The sequence below is a fragment of the Myotis lucifugus genome, unplaced genomic scaffold, assembly GCF_000147115.1.
Source record: "Myotis lucifugus unplaced genomic scaffold, Myoluc2.0 scaffold_214, whole genome shotgun sequence".
NCBI lineage: Eukaryota > Metazoa > Chordata > Mammalia > Chiroptera > Vespertilionidae > Myotis > Myotis lucifugus.
The window spans coordinates 1840482-1858464 of NW_005871262.1; the positions used below are offsets into that span (position 1 = coordinate 1840482).

At 45.7% G+C, this 17983-nt stretch overlaps 1 protein-coding gene across 3 annotated transcripts in view; it reads right to left on the bottom strand.

Moving 5' to 3' along the window:
* Positions 1–17191, bottom strand: part of APMAP (adipocyte plasma membrane associated protein) — a 36299-nt gene extending 19108 nt beyond the window's left edge. The window contains exons 1-3 of one of the 3 annotated variants that reach the window (XM_023761698.1): positions 17032–17176; positions 6995–7101; positions 4823–4939 (exon numbers count right to left, since the gene is read on the bottom strand). In XM_023761698.1, coding sequence (XP_023617466.1) covers positions 4823–4902 — 80 coding nt within the window. In that variant the 5' untranslated portion in view covers positions 4903–4939; positions 6995–7101; positions 17032–17176. The other 2 variants (XM_006097942.3, XM_023761699.1) reach the window with 2 other exon arrangements.
* Positions 17192–17983: the final 792 nt, after the last annotated feature.

Genomic DNA, 17983 nt, shown 5'->3' on the forward strand with positions numbered 1-17983 from the left:
CACTCCCAGTGGTTGCCCTCCCACTAAAGTCCAATGGAGATGGAGGGAGCCCTGTCGACCTCTCACAATTTATGACCTTGCTTCATGGAGAAGACAGAGAGAAGCGGTCCAGAAACTGGCTCCGCCTCCCCATCGTCCAATATAAGCCCCTCTAAGGACCCACCTGACTTCTCTGAAGACAGCCTCCCCTGGGCCCTGCCTCCCTCCCTTCACTCAGACTGGGCTTCAGGAACTCTGCCCTCTTCCCAGATCCTTCCAACCCACATGCAAATACGCTTCCTCCCAATCCACCAGCAAATCATGCTGATGCCACCTCCAAAAGACAGACATCATTGAACACCTTCACCCATGTCCATTGCTTCCACCCTGGTACAGGCCACCATCTTCTCTTCCCTGCTTCCTCCCTGTCCCCTACAGTCTATTCTCAACCCTGCAGCTCATGTGAGCACAATAGTCAGATCATAGCATTTATCTGTTTAAAGCCCTGAGACGGCCCCATCTCACCTGGACCCTAAGTCCTTGCTGTGGCTCTTAGCTCTACATCATCTAGTCCAGTGATGGCGAACCTATGACACGCGTGTCAGAGGTGACATGCGAACTCATATTTTTGGTTGATTTTTTCTTAGTTAAATGGCATTTAAATATATAAAATAAATATCAAAAATATAAATCTTTGTTTTAGTATGGTTGTAAATATCAAAAAATTTCTATATGTGATATGGCACCAGAGTTAAGTTAGAGTTTTTCAAAATGCTGACATGCCGAGCTCAAAAGGTTCGCCATCACTGGTCTAGCCTGTCACCTCTCTCTCCTCCTCTCCCAGTAGTTCACTCTGCCCCTCCACACCAGCCATTCCCTGCTGGTTCTGGACTGTACCAGGCATCTTCCATCCTAAGTCCTTCGCACTGGCTGTTCCTTCCACCCTCATCTTCTCAGTGAGGCCTGCTCTGACCATCCAATTTAATATTCAACACCTCCCCCAAAAGCACAGCTCCCCCCCTCTAGCCCTTTTCAGCTTCTCACTTCTGTTGTTTATTGTCTGTCTATCCCCACCCGAGCACATGAGATCAGGGGTTTGTTCTGTGTTTTTCACGCTGTATCCCAAGCACCTGGCACACAGGAGGCTCCCAATGAACACTACAGGAGTGAGGGTGGGGAGTGTGGGAAGGGGTGGTTATCTCCCAATTCCCTCCCCACCCTGCCCTCCACCAAGGCAGTTTCCTAGCCAGCCCACCAGAGTGGGAGAACCAAGGGGGAAGTGGTAGCTGAGGATGTGGAATGATGGACAAGCTCTCTACCTTGCTGGCAAAGTACTTCACCTTTGCCACCCCTTCTGAGGCACCTCTGCAGGCCACAGCACAACTTCCCCAAATTAAATTGCCCCACCGCCCCCCAATGTGACTTTCAACCTGCTTAAAAAAAACATTCTTGACTTTACTAGTTTTAGTTCCAAAGGAAGAATAGGATTGCAACCTGCATATCTGGTGAAAAAAAGCCTGGGCTATAGAATTGGGCACATCTGCTTTCAAATTCTGACCTTGAAGGTCATACTTCCCAACGGTATATGTGAAGACTGAACAATACAGATACACACACATAAAGCCCAGGGATAGAGGAGGGTACACCTGACATCAGCCCCTCTCACCCAGTCCTTGGACCATGCCTAATTCTCTATACACAGGAAGTCCTCAGGAAAGATTTGCAGAATCAAACTGATCAGTAAATCACACACTGACCCTGCCCACAATGAGCCTGAGTATTATCTCAATAAGGAGACAAGAAGAACACTTATGTGAGGAAATGCAAACGATAGGCAAGAGAGGGTCCCCACTCCTGCAGCCGGGCAACAGAAGTACCAAGGAAGAGCGGCCCTAGAAAGCCCAAATCAACACTCACAGCCAGCCAGGCTACAAGGACTCTGATCAGAGCCACTGAGCTTCTGTTAACTCATTAACTCCTGTTAACTCATATTAATTCCCACTAACTCCTGCTAACTCCATGTGTCAAATGTATGCTGAAAGACACTGGTCAACATCCTCCAGAAATCAGGATGTCACATTGTTGTGTTTGTAATAGGCCTCCAATCTTCCAAAAAGGAAAAGAAAGTGGTTTTGCATGGTGGGTGTTTGCCAAAGCCCTGCAGCCTTTCAGGCCACTTGACTCCCTAGAACTGAAACCAACTGCCTAACAACCTGCCCTGGAAGGGTTCCACCCTTCTTGTCCCTGGTCTGTCCTCAGATTTCTCAGAGATTTCTAACTGTTGTCTAAGCTCACACAGAGGTCATTTGGCACCCTAACGTGATACCGTTGGAATTGACCTAGTTATTAATAACAGGAAAGGAGCAAAGGGGGAAGCCAGCCCTTATAGGCATGTCATTTGGACAGCTTCACCAGGAAACTACAACTTAACACTCCTCCAGGGGACTGGACAAGGAAGTTAGACCTGTGCCCAATAAAGTTGGGGTGACATAGGGAAGGTGCTTGCTGTCAATCACATCTGGAGACAGAGGTGGTAGGCCAGTCTGGGAGTGACCGCTGCAAGGGATCGAAGATTTGGGATATTTAACCCCCGAACCACGGAATTTGCTCTCTTGTGCTTTTAGGATCTTTGGGACTCTCCTGCATTCTCCCATGTGGCCCACACCATGAGGACCCCCACATCATGGACCAGTGGACTGCAGCCAGCCCAATGCTCTACTGGACCCAGCTGCAACATGGAATGGAAACTCTGGACACTGGCTTTGTTTCTAGCTTTACTGAAACCCCGGCTACACATCTCCTATGACTGGACTAAGGGAAATGAAACTTTGGAAACCCAGGAATTTAACTCTACACAAATAAAAATCACTTGTTCTCCTGTGTGAGTCTCAGAAAATTCTTTTTCTTGTGGTATCATAAGGACTCCACCTCCAGCAGCACCAGTGGGGAAGAGGACCCCCCACCCACTTCATCTGATAACAAAAAGCAGACTCCCCAAGGCGCTGCTATTGCTGGCCTCCCACCTGCCAGTTGGCCTGATCCCATTGACCATGGCGCCCCCGTGGCTGGGAGATGACTGTCCTCACTCAGACAGTGGGTCTCTCCCTTCCTGGCTCTTTTTGCCCTGAAGAGAGTTTAAAAAAGGCTTTTTTGCTGTTGTCATTAGCATTTTCCCCAAACCTCAGTTTATTTCTGTTCTTACAATCTCTGCCACTCCTCTGCTTTTGTTCTGCACTTTGGGGCCCATGCTTCCAATTTTTGAGTAAGTCATTCCCAAATCTGAGTCTGTGGGAGAGTCCCTGTCCGCCACACCGATGGCATTAGTTTCTCCTCCTTCCTCATCAGGCCCATCTACTCGGCAGGCAGGACTCACTTGCACAACTTCAAATCCTTATTGGGCCACGTTTCCTTTCAGTTTCTGGGCATGAATACACACCAGTCCTCTGAATTTCTTCACCACTCTTTCCACACATAAATTCACCTTTATTGAGATTAAAGGTCTTCAGTCACTTAAGCTCCATCCCTCCCACTCCAACTCAGAAACTCCATCTTTACCTACTCTCTCCACTTTCCTCCTCTTTCCCAAGACTAGCTCCCCAGCCCAGACTTTGATGCCCACTGTGGACACAATTCATTTCCTCACCTTGCCAATCAAATAAAGTCAGGTCAGTTTCTATTTGGGATGGGCTGAGCCATATCCTTCCACATGTTGAGAGGGGTTAGCAAGAAAGAGGCCCCTCCCCTCAAAGTGTCCTAGAACCCCCTCAGAGAGAACTCCCAGCATGCCCTTGGGAGGAAAGGCATGTGCAAGGAAACACTGGCACACCAGGAATTACAGAGCAAACATACTTATGGGTCTACAGTGCCCAGCCTCCCCCCTTTCTCAATCTTACGCAAGCTAATTGTGTTTTCACAACACCATGTACCTTTACCAATTCTAAATCCAACAACAAAAAGTTGCCTCTTCTACACATATATCAATCTAAGGTCAAAACTGTGTCCTCTTTGTGTCTGATACCCGCCTCTAGCATACTAGTGCTGAATATGTTTTTAGTGAACTGAATTCAAAATAAAACCTTAAGTTTTATTTACAAAACACCAACACATTATAGTTATAGATGTTATATTTACTCTATAGTAAGATGTGGTTCTTTCTGAAGTTTTTAAAATCTTACATGGCCTAGCTCAGTTAAAATAAACTCCAGAAAGCTCTACCCTCTGGGCAGTTGCAAGGGAAAAAAAGAAACTTATTGAACCAGACTGCACAACCCTCTTACACCACCTTGACATCAACATCATCAATCACATCAATAGGAGCCTGGCTCAGTGTTACTATAATTAAAAATGTGGATACATTTCATGGGACTCCCAGGTGTATACTATTTTTTCAAGTTATAATGGACTGCATTATTCACAGATCCCCAAAGATGAAAGGGAACTTAGGAAAAAGAGGTGACTAATTACAAGTTGTTTTTTTAAGTAAGTTATTTATAAAACTTACACAAGGTAACTTAAATTTAACCTTTGTTTGTGTGTGTCTTTGCCACTTCATATGAATTCAGACTAACTGTGTCTAAGACTTAAGCTTCTCTCATTTGGGGTTTTTCTGATTTTTGTTTTTGGTTTGTACAGTTTTATTTTTGAAACAATAACATGGACAATGCCATGCATATATTCTGTGAAACATAATTCAACATAAAATGGAGGCCAAAGAACATCACAAATTTCTATTTCTCGTAATAACTTACCTTTCGGGTCAGACTGGTTTAGTTACTCTAGGAATCATCCCAGCCTATTATATTTTGCTGAGCAATCCCTCCCAAAAATTGCTGGGGCAGCTCACCTGAGAGGCTGTGGATCTATGGGGGAATCCAGCAGCATCATGGCTCCGAGCAGGGGAACGGTGAAGGAAACAGCCAGCATCAAAAAGGTCACTCGGAAAACTCTGCCGCTAAAGGAGCTGCCAGAAATGAAATATATACAAAGGCAATCAGCTCGGCTGGTTTTAAAGTCCTTTCAGCAGGGGCGAGCCTCTCACCCAGTGTCCCCACCACGAGGCCCTTGACTTCTGTGGCATGTGATGAAACTTCAGTGCTGTTTACCAGGATTGGCAAACGTGCTTTTGCTGTTTCTACCACCGCCCCCCCCCATGTGTGAGGCACTCTTATCAGTTATTTTCCAGATAGTAAGATAGGCTGTATCTTGAATCCTCTAGGAGTTGTAAAGAAGGAAAACACGCAGCATTGATGAACACAAAAAGTAATGGGAATAAAGAGTTGCAATAAAGGAAGGGAGACACACACTCATCTACAGAGAAGACAAGTGTTTCCCAAAAGCCACTACTTCCTGGTGCATGGATTCAAAGCAGCAACACTAGGTACGGTGTCCCTAAGATTCTCATGTTCTGTGAATAAAAGAAACAGAAACAAATTCATGAAGGAGAAGAAGGAAAACAATTTCCTGAGCACCAATTCCCCAGTCATTTGCTGATCACGTTTTTAAGAACTGAAAAGGTAATCCCAGCTCTTCCACCCTAAAGAGTCTGACAGATACTGACAGTTGTTTACAAAGAATCTATAAAATTGCAAGTCCAAGGACGCACTCCTAAAGTCCTGGGAAGAGCTGAAAGTTGCCTTGGGAATCTTGCATTACGTTTTTGGACAAATGACCAACAGTGATTAAAATTTCTCTCAAACGATCCTCACATACATCATTATTCATTTGGTAAAAAAGTGAGCACATTTAGCCTCTTGCTACTAAATAAACTTTACAAAATCATTACTTGCTTAAGTGCATCCAAATTTACTGAACACTTGATGTTAAGATTAACTTAAAGCAAATAAAATCATGAGCTCCTAAGATGGAGAATCTTTTTCTATTAAAAAAAAAAAAGTGAGTTAACGAAAAAAAATCAAGACTCACACCTAACAAATGATTTAAGGGGAGTGTTTTGCTTGATTTTGACAGGATAATCTTCTGCTTCATAAACCTGTAGAAATGTGGGTGCCTGGATGCCAGTCCCAACTCCCCAACAACCAGCCAAGCCATTATACATGGGTTTCTTCACCCAAAGCCCATAGGCTCCCCTCTGTGTAATGGGGTATTGGGGCGGGGAACCTCAAAGTCTTGCCCAGTTCTGAACATGCATGATTTTATTAAATGCAGAAAATAAAATAAGCCATTCTGTTTCTATAGGGGTAGGTGAAAATAAAAAGCAAAGGGAATAAAAGAAAAAGGAGTGAAGGAAAGGCTTTTATGTCACCTTACAGACATTTGGAACAACAGGACTGTAAAGTGTTTGAATTCTGCCAACAATCTGAGTGGGCAGGAAACAGGTTACCCCCTAATGCAGTGGTTCTCAACCTTCTGGCCCTTTAAATACAGTTCCTCATGTTGTGACCCAACCATAAAATTATTTTTGTTGCTACTTCATAACTGTAATGTTGCTACTGTTATGAATCGTAATGTAAATATCTGATATGCAGGATGGTCTTAGGCGACCCCTGTGAAAGGGTCGTTCGACCGCCAAAGGGGTCGCAACCCACAGGTTGAGAACCGCTGCCCTAGAGCCTCCACAAAGGAGAACGGCCCTGCAGCACTTGGATTTCAGCCAGGTGGCCTGCCCAGGACTTGTGACCTCCAGAACTATAAGATAACCAATGTGTTGTTTAAGTTACTAAGTATGTGGTCATTTGTCACCAGAGCCATAGAAAACTAATACATTTTTCTCATTAAACTAACTTTATTATCTGGAAATGAGACGCTGCTATAACAAATACCTAAAATAGGGAAGTAGCTTTGGAATTGGGCTATGGGTAGAAAATAGAAGAATTCTGAGAAGCAGCATGGAAAAAGTCTAGATTTTCTTAAAGACACTGTTAGTAGAAACATGGATGCCAAAGACCCGGCTAGCAAGTGCTCAGAAAGAAGTGAGTGAGGAGCATGGTAGAGAAACAGACATCACAGGAGAGAACACCTCAATTGTCAATAATAGACTGTGGGCAGAAATACGGACATTGGAGGCACTGCTGGTGATGGCTCCAAAGGATGTCAGAAATAAGTTGGAAACTGGAGGGAAGCAGGTCCTTGTTAATGGTGGCAGGCGCTTGGTTGGATTGTTTCCTGCAGGGATGTGAAAAGCAGAACTTGTAAATGATGAACCAGGACATTCAGCTGAGAACATTTCCAAGCAAACTTGAAGGTGCAGCCTGTTTCTTCTTCCTACTTTCTCCCCCAGAGCAGAACAGCTTAGGGGACAGTGCTAACCAGTTCTTTTTTCCTTTTGACATTTCCCCTTTGCCATTTTCCGTCTAATAAAAGGAAAAACAAATTTTGCTCCTAACTTCCTTCTCTTCAGTCATACAGGATTCAGAACTGCCCCTGGCCAGGTAAGATGCCATGTTGTTGGCCCTTACCCCTTTTGCTAACTGGGAAAGGAGGTGGTCCAGTCCTACCGACCCCGTAGGAAGAGGCTGAAAGAACCCAGACTCCTGGAAGAGGACAGGTAGCCAGGAAGGACAAAAAGCAACCCCTCTCTCCCAGCCTGTCTCCAAACCCCAGGGCCACACAACCTTCTTCTAAGGTGACTGATGCCAATCAAGGGTACAAGATTACAGTGTGTGAACATGCATGTCTGGCACAGATCAGCTATGAACCCACACAACCGCAGGCTAATGCAACCTGAGAGTCCTCGGCAGGAAAGGAGTAAGGACCACGACAAAAGTAACGATACATGACAATAAGGACGTGCCATGCAATGTGCTTTACCTGGGTAACTAGGGGGATTGTGTCTCTCTCCACTTTACAAACAAGAGAAGTGGACAGAGAAGCACGAGGAGCTTGCCCGCAGACCACTGTCAGAACTGGAAGAACATGCAGTGCCAGGTCTGATTCTAAGCCATTAGCAATGCAGCCTGTCAAGGACAGGAAGGCAGGGAGAGGATACCCGGACCTACAGCCCTCAGAGTCAAGGTCTGAAACACGCTCTGCAAAAGTTAGTGGCGATCTGCCTATTCTGAACATTTCATATGATGGGATCAAATGGGGTCATACAATATTCGACCTTCCATGACTGGTTTCTTTCTCTCAGAACGCTACAATGTCCACCCAAGCTGCAGTATATATCAGAACTTCATTCCTTCTTATGACTCAACAATATTCCACCTGCTGATGGACATTCTGGTGGGAAGGGGAAATGGGGTGTAAGATGTTCTTATGGGGTGATGGAAAGGTTTTGAAACTAGAGAGCTGGTGATTGTCCAACACTAAACATCACTGAACTGTACACTCTGAGGGTAACTTTACATTACGTAAATTTCACCTCAATTTTTTTAAAAAGTTAACAGTGATGAAAATGTTCTAAACTTAGATTGCAATGATTATTACAAAACTCTGTGAATGTACTAAAAACCGTTAAACAATTTAAATGGGTAGATTTTATGGTATGTGATTATATCTCAGAGAGGTTTAAAAAAAACAACAGCCTAGCCAGTGTGGCTCAGTGGTTGAGCGTCAACCCATGAACCAAGAGGTCTTGGTTCGATTCCTGGTCAGGGTACATGCCCTGATTGTGAGCTTTACCAATGATTCTCTCTCGTCATTAATGTTTCCATCTCTTTCTCTCCCCTCCCTTCCTCTCTGAAATCAATAAAAAAATATATATTTTTAAAAGTCAATGACTCAACTATGCAAACTGCCACTACAGAAGCTGGGACAATCTGTAACTCAAGTGATTTTCTCCTTTTTTTTTTTTAGTTTTCACCCAAGGATATGTTATTTATTTGAGAGATAGAGAGGAAGGGAGGGAGGAAAGAAAGGAGAGAGGGAGGGAGAGAGAGAGAGAGAGAGAGTGAGAGAGAGAGAGAGAGAGAGAGAAATGTGAGAGGAAAACATCGATCGGTTGACTCCTGTACACATCTTGACCAATGATCAAACTTGCACTCTGAGTATGTGTCCCGACCAGGAATTGAATCCACAACCTTTTAGTGTATGGAAAATGCTCCAACCAACTGAGTCACCCAGCCAGGGTGCAAGTGATTTTCTTTAAGTGGCCTAAAGTCTTTCAACACAATGGAAATAACTACTTATAAGTAAAAATGACAGCAAAGACTTTGTGTGGTTCTTTCAAAAGCAGAATCCCTGCCTGGCCAATGGTTGAGCATCGATCTATGAACCAGGAAGTCACAGTTTGATTCTTGGTCAAGGCCAGGTTGCGGGCTGGTTCCCCAGAAGGCAGCCAATCAATGATTCTCTCTCATCGTTGATGTTTCTTTGAAATCAATAAAAATATTTTTTTCTAAAAAAAGCAGACTCCCAAAAAAGAGACAAATGGTAAAGATAGGTGCCTGTCAGAGGTGAGTGCTGACCACATGGCATTCTGGTAGGGTCCCTGTCGTAAAGGAGGCTGATGTAATCACCCTTCCCCATCCCCATCCTAGCAGAGGAACAGTCCCTTGGGGGAACTGTTCAATGTCACCATAGGGCTAACTTTACCTTTTCCTCGGCTAATATGATTCTACATAAAACAGAATCCTGCTATTTGTCTTAGACTCCTGTAGTTAACTGTCCTTTAACACACTGTAGTTTACATCTTTTTCATCTAAATTTAGTAGTAATCTGATTTAAAGCCTGTGACACCCTGCTTAAATATTTGGTTGCCCCTTCTTCACACAAAGGTAAAAGGCTCACTATCTCCAAAAATAAAATAAAAAAGTCAAGCCAGGACTGAAAGTAACAGTGCTTATAATTAGAAAGGCAACCAGAGGTCTGGGACAATGACCTGTGTCCCACATGGCCCATCCTTGCCAGAGATCTAGGTAATACCCTCTTAATGGTGCAACTAACTGGTCACCACCAACCTTATCTAACTTCCTCCCCAGTGAGAGAAGTCTATCAACACCCACTGGCTAACCATCAGCTAGCCTCTATTGAAAAGTTCTGGAAGATGGCTGCAGAGTAGCTGGAAGCTTCATCCGCTTGCTCCCAACACCGGACCAGACTTGTAGCTAAATTGCAGAGTGTTCATCCAGAAAAAGCAGATGACGTATAGCTGATCTGAAATACTGAGAGCAGGGAACTCAGAGAAAAGGTAGAAGGAGATGAGGAGAGGGTGAGCCAACCTGCACAGGTACACAGCTGGGAAGCAAAAGGGATATTGCAGCAGTGTAGCCTTATCCCCTGGAAGTGTGGGGTCTCAGCCAGAGTGACAAGAGAAGAGAGGGGGAGCCTGTGTAGTGTTGAAAGTGGAAATCAGTGGGGATTCAGTACATCTAGGAGACCCAGACCACACCATACCAGGCAAATAATGATTTCTTTGTTACACACCAGCCTGAAATGTTCACTCCAATCGAGGACTACTAGAGCCAGGCAGCAGAGCTTGGGGCCAGCAGGGGGATCTGATTGGTGCACCCAAAAGTGACACTGAGGGGGCCCTCTATTCTCTGGAAGAACTTTGGGCAGAGAGCCAGACAGGGGCTAGTCTCTGTGGCTTAGGAAAGAGGATTGGTCTTGCCCAATGAGAAAGCATGGTGACACTCAACCCACCATGTGCAGAGCTCTTCAGTCTGCCCATCCTGTGATCCAAGGCAAAGGGGAGCAGTGCTGGGCTGGAAATCTGAGCCCGTACTGTTCAGTATGATAGTGCAGAGGTCTTGGATATTTGGCCCAGTTGGAGCCTGGCTAGAGACTCTGCCCAGCGCCAGGCTGGCCATGCAAGAGAATGAAGTGCCAAGCAGAGCTGATTTTTTTCTTATCTCCTACTACTTGGTGTGGCAGCAAGGGGGTGCCAGGGAGCCAGAGCTGAGGTATTGTGACTGTGTCTTTCAGATGGGCTTCTATCTGGAGATAGATGGACGTGTGCGGCTATGGCTGCATTGTGGGGAAGCAGGTACATCCAATCTCCCCAGGGAGTTCAGCCAGCTCAGCCCTGGAAAGGAGAGGAAACACCCACCACCCGTCTATAGGTTAAGGGTACTATCCCCAACCTGAGCCTGATTAAACTGCCTCCGCAGAGTGCAGTTCTGTGGGAGAAGGGAGAGAAACTCAGAGCAGGGACAGTCAAGGGGCGTGACCTCAGGTAGACCCAGCCCTTGGGCTCCAGAAGCCCCACCTGCCAGAAGGCTTGGGGCTTTGACCTGCTAAGCTTCAGGTTACCAAAGGCCAGGCAGGGACAGCAACTGACAATAGCTTGCACCAGAGGACCTCCTAGGAGGCCCCAGCCTGGCATAACAAGTGCCCAGCTTCAGGCAACACTACAGCAAAATCCAGTGACCTCCAAAAATAGCAGATCCAAAGGGCAAACACAGTAGGCATTAAAATCTGCAAAGAGGAACTCCATTTTTGTGGGTGGTGTCTATGTTTGTATATGTGTGTTATTTTTAATTTCCTTTCTTTTCTTATTTCATATTTTAATTTTTCTTCTCTATTGTCGTTCACATCCCTTATTTCTCTCTGTCCTTCTCTTATTCTATTTTCCCTTTCTGTTTTCTTTTTTTTTATTTTGTTTCCCATTTTTCTTTTCCTACTTTATATTCTATTTTATTCATTATTATTACTTTTTTAAATTTATTACTAGTTCATTTCTTTTTTTTCTTTACTTTTTTATTCTTTTTTTTTCTTTTCTTGTCTTCCTTTCTTTGATATTCTATTTTTCGTGGGTTTTTTCCTTCTCTAATTCTTTTGGTCTCTTGTCATTTAGTATTATTTTTGTTCTGTTTGTTTGTTGTTTGTTTTCTTATTCTTTTGTATTGTTTTTGGTGGTGGTGGTTTGTTATTTTCTCATGTTGTTTTTGGGTTAGTCTTGTTTTGTGTTATTTTGTTCTGTCAGCACCTGTATAACAGTTGGCATGATGTGTCAAGGTTAAGCCTCACAGTCAACCAGACCAAGGGCTGAGCACACATGAACAGGACAACAACAATTAATACCTAATTACAACAGGAGGGCCCACATAACCTGCGCAAGGGACATTTCTAGAGCTCAGAAGACCAAGGAGATTACACCTCTGCATCCCACAAGACACCCAGGACAGAGAACCAAACCACCAAGATTGGGGGCCATCGCTATACAATGCATATAAACAAATCCAAAGAAAAAGCAAAAATGGGGAAACAAAGAAACAGGCCTGAAATGACAGAAGGAATCCCTTGAAAAAGAGCTAAATGAAATGGAGGCAAACAATTCATCAGAAACAGAGTATAAAGTAATGGTTTTAAGAATGCTCAACAGCATGAGGTTCCACAGTATCTGGGACAAAGCAATGCAAGCAGAGGAAACACAGGAGCACTCAACAAGCACTTGGCATATGAGTAAAGCATACATGCTTTAGGCATTAACTTAAAGTCTCCATTCCCAAGCCTTGACCACAATAACCAAAACAGGGAGTCTGAGGCACAGTGAGTGAGGGGAAGCTGCTCGCACAGGTCAGGCCCACTGCCAGGGGCAGACCCCACAGAACCCTGCAGACCAGAGAAGCACCTGCCAGCACGCATGGTCAATGTCCAAAGGCAGAACAGAGAGCACTTCCCTAATCCTTTGGCTCAAGGACCTTCGCTGCTCATGTCATCTCATGCAACATGTCCTAAGAAACACACTTTCCCCTTGCTTACACTGGTTGGTCACAGTTCTACTCTGGGAAGCAACAAACCCTTGCCCTCCTAGACAGCCCTCCCTAGAACTGATATCTGAAGTCACACCATCCTCAGTTCTCTCGTCTCCAAGCAAAGCATCCCCAGTCCTACTGGAGCTCCTCAGATGGTGGGGCTTACAGAGCATTCTCTTTTCTGGTTGTTTCAGAGTTTGTCAATGTCTCCCATAAGATGTGGTGCCCACAACTCAAGGAAAGCTCTAATTTAACCAAAAATGATCACTCCACAAAATGGCTTTAGCTGACAAAAAGTAAAGGATTTCACAGAAAAATATGGTTTCCAGCTTCTCTTGAAAAGGCGGCAGATCCGGCCCTATGAAACCCAAAGTTGCAGGGTGGCCGCACAGGGTTTCCAATCTTCAGACAAACACACACTCTGCTCTCCCCAGCCTCACACTTGCTGCAGACAGTACCACGTCCGGTTGGTACAAAAACCATTGTGACTGATGCTAAGACCAAGGCTTGGAACACAAAAAGCTCTCGGAAAATGGTAGGTACCAGGACTGCAGCTCCCTGGAGGCATCTGAGCCCCTGACTGGTGCAGAGTTCCTTGCAGTGGTTTCTGTACCCATGCTCTAGGCACGCTTATTTTATCCCCAGGTTCATTAACTTTTTGCCAGATCCATCTCACTGGTTCCTGCAAACTCACAGTCAACTTCAATTCTGCCTTTCCTCCAGGTGTGCCCTTGCCTCTGCACTCCTTCATTATGGTAACTTAAATAAAGGACGCCCCACTTATCCCTATCCATTTCTACTGACAAAACCCATCATACTCCTCTTCCCTGTCTGTGCTGACACATTCAGGAGAGCTGACAATTTCCTTCCCAGGTACAGTTTGGGAAATCAACTTGTTTGCCCCAATCTCTTGAGCCTGAAATTTCCTACAGTCTTGAAGTGCCAGAGAACGATTACAGCAATGCAATTACTGTTGGCTCAACCACAATTTACACAATCCTGTACTTTCACCAGCCAAATATGAAAGGCGTTCTCTAACCCCTTCTGCACACAGGACATCAGAGCCTCGAGTAATGGACTGAAGTCCTGACCCACTGACCCTGTGAGAATAAAAAAACCCGTGATTTTTGTGGGAAACCTGTGAGCCCCAAATCTATGTGGGACCAGAACCCCAGGTGTCAAGTGATCTCTGGAAACTGAGAAAGTCAACCAGCAACAAAGTCTGTCTGTTTGAGTGACTGCACCTTAAATTTGTTTATTTTTCACAATCCTTTATACTAGGGCTCCTAGACTGTAAATGTCTTCATATTAGCATTGAAAATAACAAAGAAGTTAAAAGAGCCCCTTGACAACACTTATTGACACAGGGGAAGGGCTGCGAAGAAAACTCCAGATTCCTAAATCCTCATGGCTTCATGACTTCATGACAGCCCTATCTGTTTCTCCACACTGCCTCTCTCACTCTTCATTTTTTTTTAAATATGCTTTTATTGATTTGAGAGAAAGAAAGGGAGAGGAATAGAGAGATAGAAACATCAATGAGAAAGAAATATCAATCGCTGCCTCCTGCACGCTCCCTACTGGGGATTGAGCCTGCAACCCAGGCATGTACCCTGATCAGGAATCGAACCAGTGACCTCTTGGTGCATGGGTCGACGCTCGACCACTTAGCCCCACGGGCCAGGCTCACTCTTCAGTCTTAAAAAGGAAAAAGGAAAATTGACCAAGTAGAGATATGTAATTAGTTTTAAAATCATTTAGGAAAAGCCATTGAGCCCTAGCTGGTTTGGCTCAGTGGATAGAGCATCAGCTTGAGGACTGAAGGGTCCTGGGTTCGATTCCAATCAAGGGCACATGCCCGGGTTGTGGGCTTGATCCTCAGTGGGGGGCATGCAGGAGGCAAGCAATCAATGATTCTCTCTCATCATTGATGTTTTCATCTCTCTCTCCCTCTCCCTTCCTCTCTGAAATCAATAAAAATATATTCTAAAAAAAGAAGAAGAAAAAGCTATAAAAAAAATAGCTATTAAATCTTCAGTGTATTCACTCTTCAGTCCTAAACAGTTATTTTTGGACATAAGACAGCTATTCTCTCTTCCCAGACAAAAATATGTTTCAAAAGGGAAGGAATATGTTTCAAAAGGGAAGGAATATTTTCAGTGTTACAATCATTCTAACAATAAAGTTTCTAAAGCACCTGGGGAAATTGATGACAAATAATACTAATTATAAGCTTGCAATGGTATTTTAAGTGCTTAGCAATGGTATTTTAAAGTGCTATGTTCCACACTGAATAAATGGATTTAATGACTGTATTCCTCATCATAGTTCAAACACAGAATATGCTTGTCAATCATTGCCTAGTTGCCAATTCTACCCTTCTTCATTCATTTTCATTTCTTTTGACTCCAATACTCTATAACTTCGTGTAAACCACTTCACTCACACAGACCTCAATGACCTCATCAGTGAAAGAGCTAACATCACCTTTCATGCCAAGAATCAGGAGTTAGCCAAGGTATTGCTAGATGTCCCATCCACTAAAATCTATTGTCCTACTTCTGTTAATTGAATAATGTATCTTCCAAGGCTTTCTTTATCCTGTTTAGCACATATAAAGTTTATTTTATAGCTGTCACATTTCTACTTCCTTCAGATCTCTTTACTTCACCCATTATACTCAATGCTTTTTTTGTCTTGTGATGAATAGTAAACTTTTAAGGTAATCAAGAAGACAATTAGATGAGCTATTTAAAAATGACCACAAAAGAAACGAAAACAGAGAATCACATGACAAAATAATTTAAAAAAAACAACTATAGTATCCTATATAATAAAAGGGCAATATGTAAATTGACCGAACAGTGGAACAACTGGTCGCTATGATGTGCACTGACCACCAGGGGGCAGATGCTCAATACAGGAGCTGCCCCCTGGTGGTCAGTGCACTCTTACAGGGGCAGTGCCACTCAGCCACAAGCCTGGCTGATGGCTGGTGAGCGCAGTGGCTCCTAAACTGATTAAGGGCACAGGCCGGGCTAAGCCCCCCCACCACCCTCAAGTGCACGAATGTCATGCACCAGGCCTCTAGTTATGATAATAAATGTAGAAAGGAAGATGGCTGACAAAAACTCACTATGAAAGAGACCATTACAGATATATATGGTTTCCCAGTCCTTGCATGAACATTCTAAAAGGCTCCTCGGTCATCAGCAGAGGATGGCTTCACTATGTCCACAGCCAGTAGGGTGACCACCGTGTCCTGGTCTGCCAAGGTTAGCACTGAAAGTCCTGCATCCTTGGAAGTCTCTGAGTCCGGGGAAAACCAGGATGGTTAGTGAACCTACGGTCAGAACTGTTATATCCCCTGCTTTCCACTGAGCCCAGAAGTCAGATATCACCAGAAAGTCTTCTCATCGAATCGCCTTTCTAGAGCCCAAGCAGTGCCCTCTGCTATCGCTCTCCTTCCAAGGTGTTCCTCTTATCCTCATCAGTGAGTAAATTCAGTCTGTCCCCGCTAAACCTGTCCCTCGTTCAGTATATACCACACCCCTTGGCACACACCAATAAATATCTCCATTACTTCTCTCGACCTACAAGTCAATCCGTTCCACGACTTCAGCTTGGTCTATTCTAGAGCGGGTTTAAATACCCAAAATATTCAAGCTGTGAGACTCGGGACACAAAATTTAAAAAAAAAACACAGAAGTTTATTTTATATTAAAATAGATAGATGTCTGAGGATCATGCTTCCGTTGGTGGTTAACAAAACACAGCATGCTTAAATTCTAGAAGGTTGAGAGAAGAAGCAAAGGCCAAAATCTGATATTTCTTCCATCGGGCATCAACCGCTACCGTTTCCTATGCTTCTCCGTCCGTATCGGGGAAAATCTGCAAAGCTGAATTCTCACAAAATAATTGGCGATCCAAGTCACTTCTGAGCTCTGCCCTCTCCGGAAAGCCTCGGTGAGGACGGGTCGCCAAGCGAGGAGGGCCCGGTGCAGAGGACAGCCCGCGCGAGCTGGACCTCCGGGGGCCACAGGACATCTTCTCGGGACCCCCCTGCGGGACGGTGCGAGCGCGGGGCCGGGAGGACGCAGGGCAGGAGCCGGGCGGCTCTCCCCGGGGACCGGGTGAGCCAACGGGAAGGACAGCGCGCGGAGGAAGGGGAGAGAGGGGAAGGCGAGGACACCACCGCTCTGGAAGCGGGGACGGGCGGGGCAGGTACGGTGCGTGGCGGCCTCGAACCCGGAGCCTGGGACACCGCAGTGACAGAGCGCAGAGGGGGCCCAAAGCCTCCAGGACCCGGCAGGGGCATCCGCTTGGACGGAGCCTGTTTCCTCCCCGTAAGGCGAGTGTTGCCACAGGGACTACCCGACACGGGCGCGTGCCGCGCGTTGGCACCGTTTACCCGGCTGCTGTCACGGCCATCCTCACGCTTGGGGGCCGGGCCTACCTGCCATCCTGGGCCTCCGGGGTCTGGCTGTCGTCCGTGACGACCGGCGGCCGCGGGGGCCGGCGCTGCCGGAGCCCAGCCGCCTCGCTCATTTTGGAACTGTCACCGCCGCCTGACCGCTGGCACCGAAACGGAAAAACGCCAGAACGCGGGCTCCGAGGGCGGCCGCGCCCCGCCCCTTCCTGGTCCGCCCCGCCCCTTCCTGGCCCGCGCGCCCAGCTACCCACTCTGACCCCGCCCCTTCCTGCCTCCTGGCTGTCACTCAGTGGGCCTTCCAGGCGCTTTCCAGCGGCCGGGGTGCTGGTTCCCCGCCTCCCGGGGGGCCCTGCAGTCCAGAGTGAGCGCCTTGGCCTTGGGCTTCGGGAGCCCAAACGCGCGCCGCCTGGTGCAGCCCCTGCGCTGCCTGCTTTCATTTCATTTCATTTCTTTTCATTTCTGATGGTGAATGACAACAATTGTTGTGCACATGGGCCGTGAGGTGTTGGTGGTTTGTGTTGGTAAAGAGGCTGGTGCAGCTTATTGGGTTCCTACAGGCAGCGTAAAAAGTAAGTTCATATTCTTGGAGATGTTAGAGGCACCTCTCACAGACACCTGAGCCACTGGGAGAGGGCTGCCCCAATCTCAATTCTTGTCTTCTCACATAAATGAATTTAAATGAGAAAACGCCAGATGATTGCGCTGTGATGGAGCCAGTTTTATTAAAGCAAGCAAATTTATTACAGAAGCAAGCAAATCTAGACCTCGGGCTTCTAAAGCGCAGGTGGGCTCCCAGCTAATCTGAAGAGCGAGTTGGGTGGGGGTCCGAAGCGTTATATACCTTCCTGTCTACAGGTTTCAGAATGCCTCGGCTGAATATTTTGGTACACATTAATTCTCACGGTCCCGTTTTACTTTGTTACAGCCTTCCCAGAATTCATGGGAAGCACCTGGCAATTTTATCTTGCCAAACCTT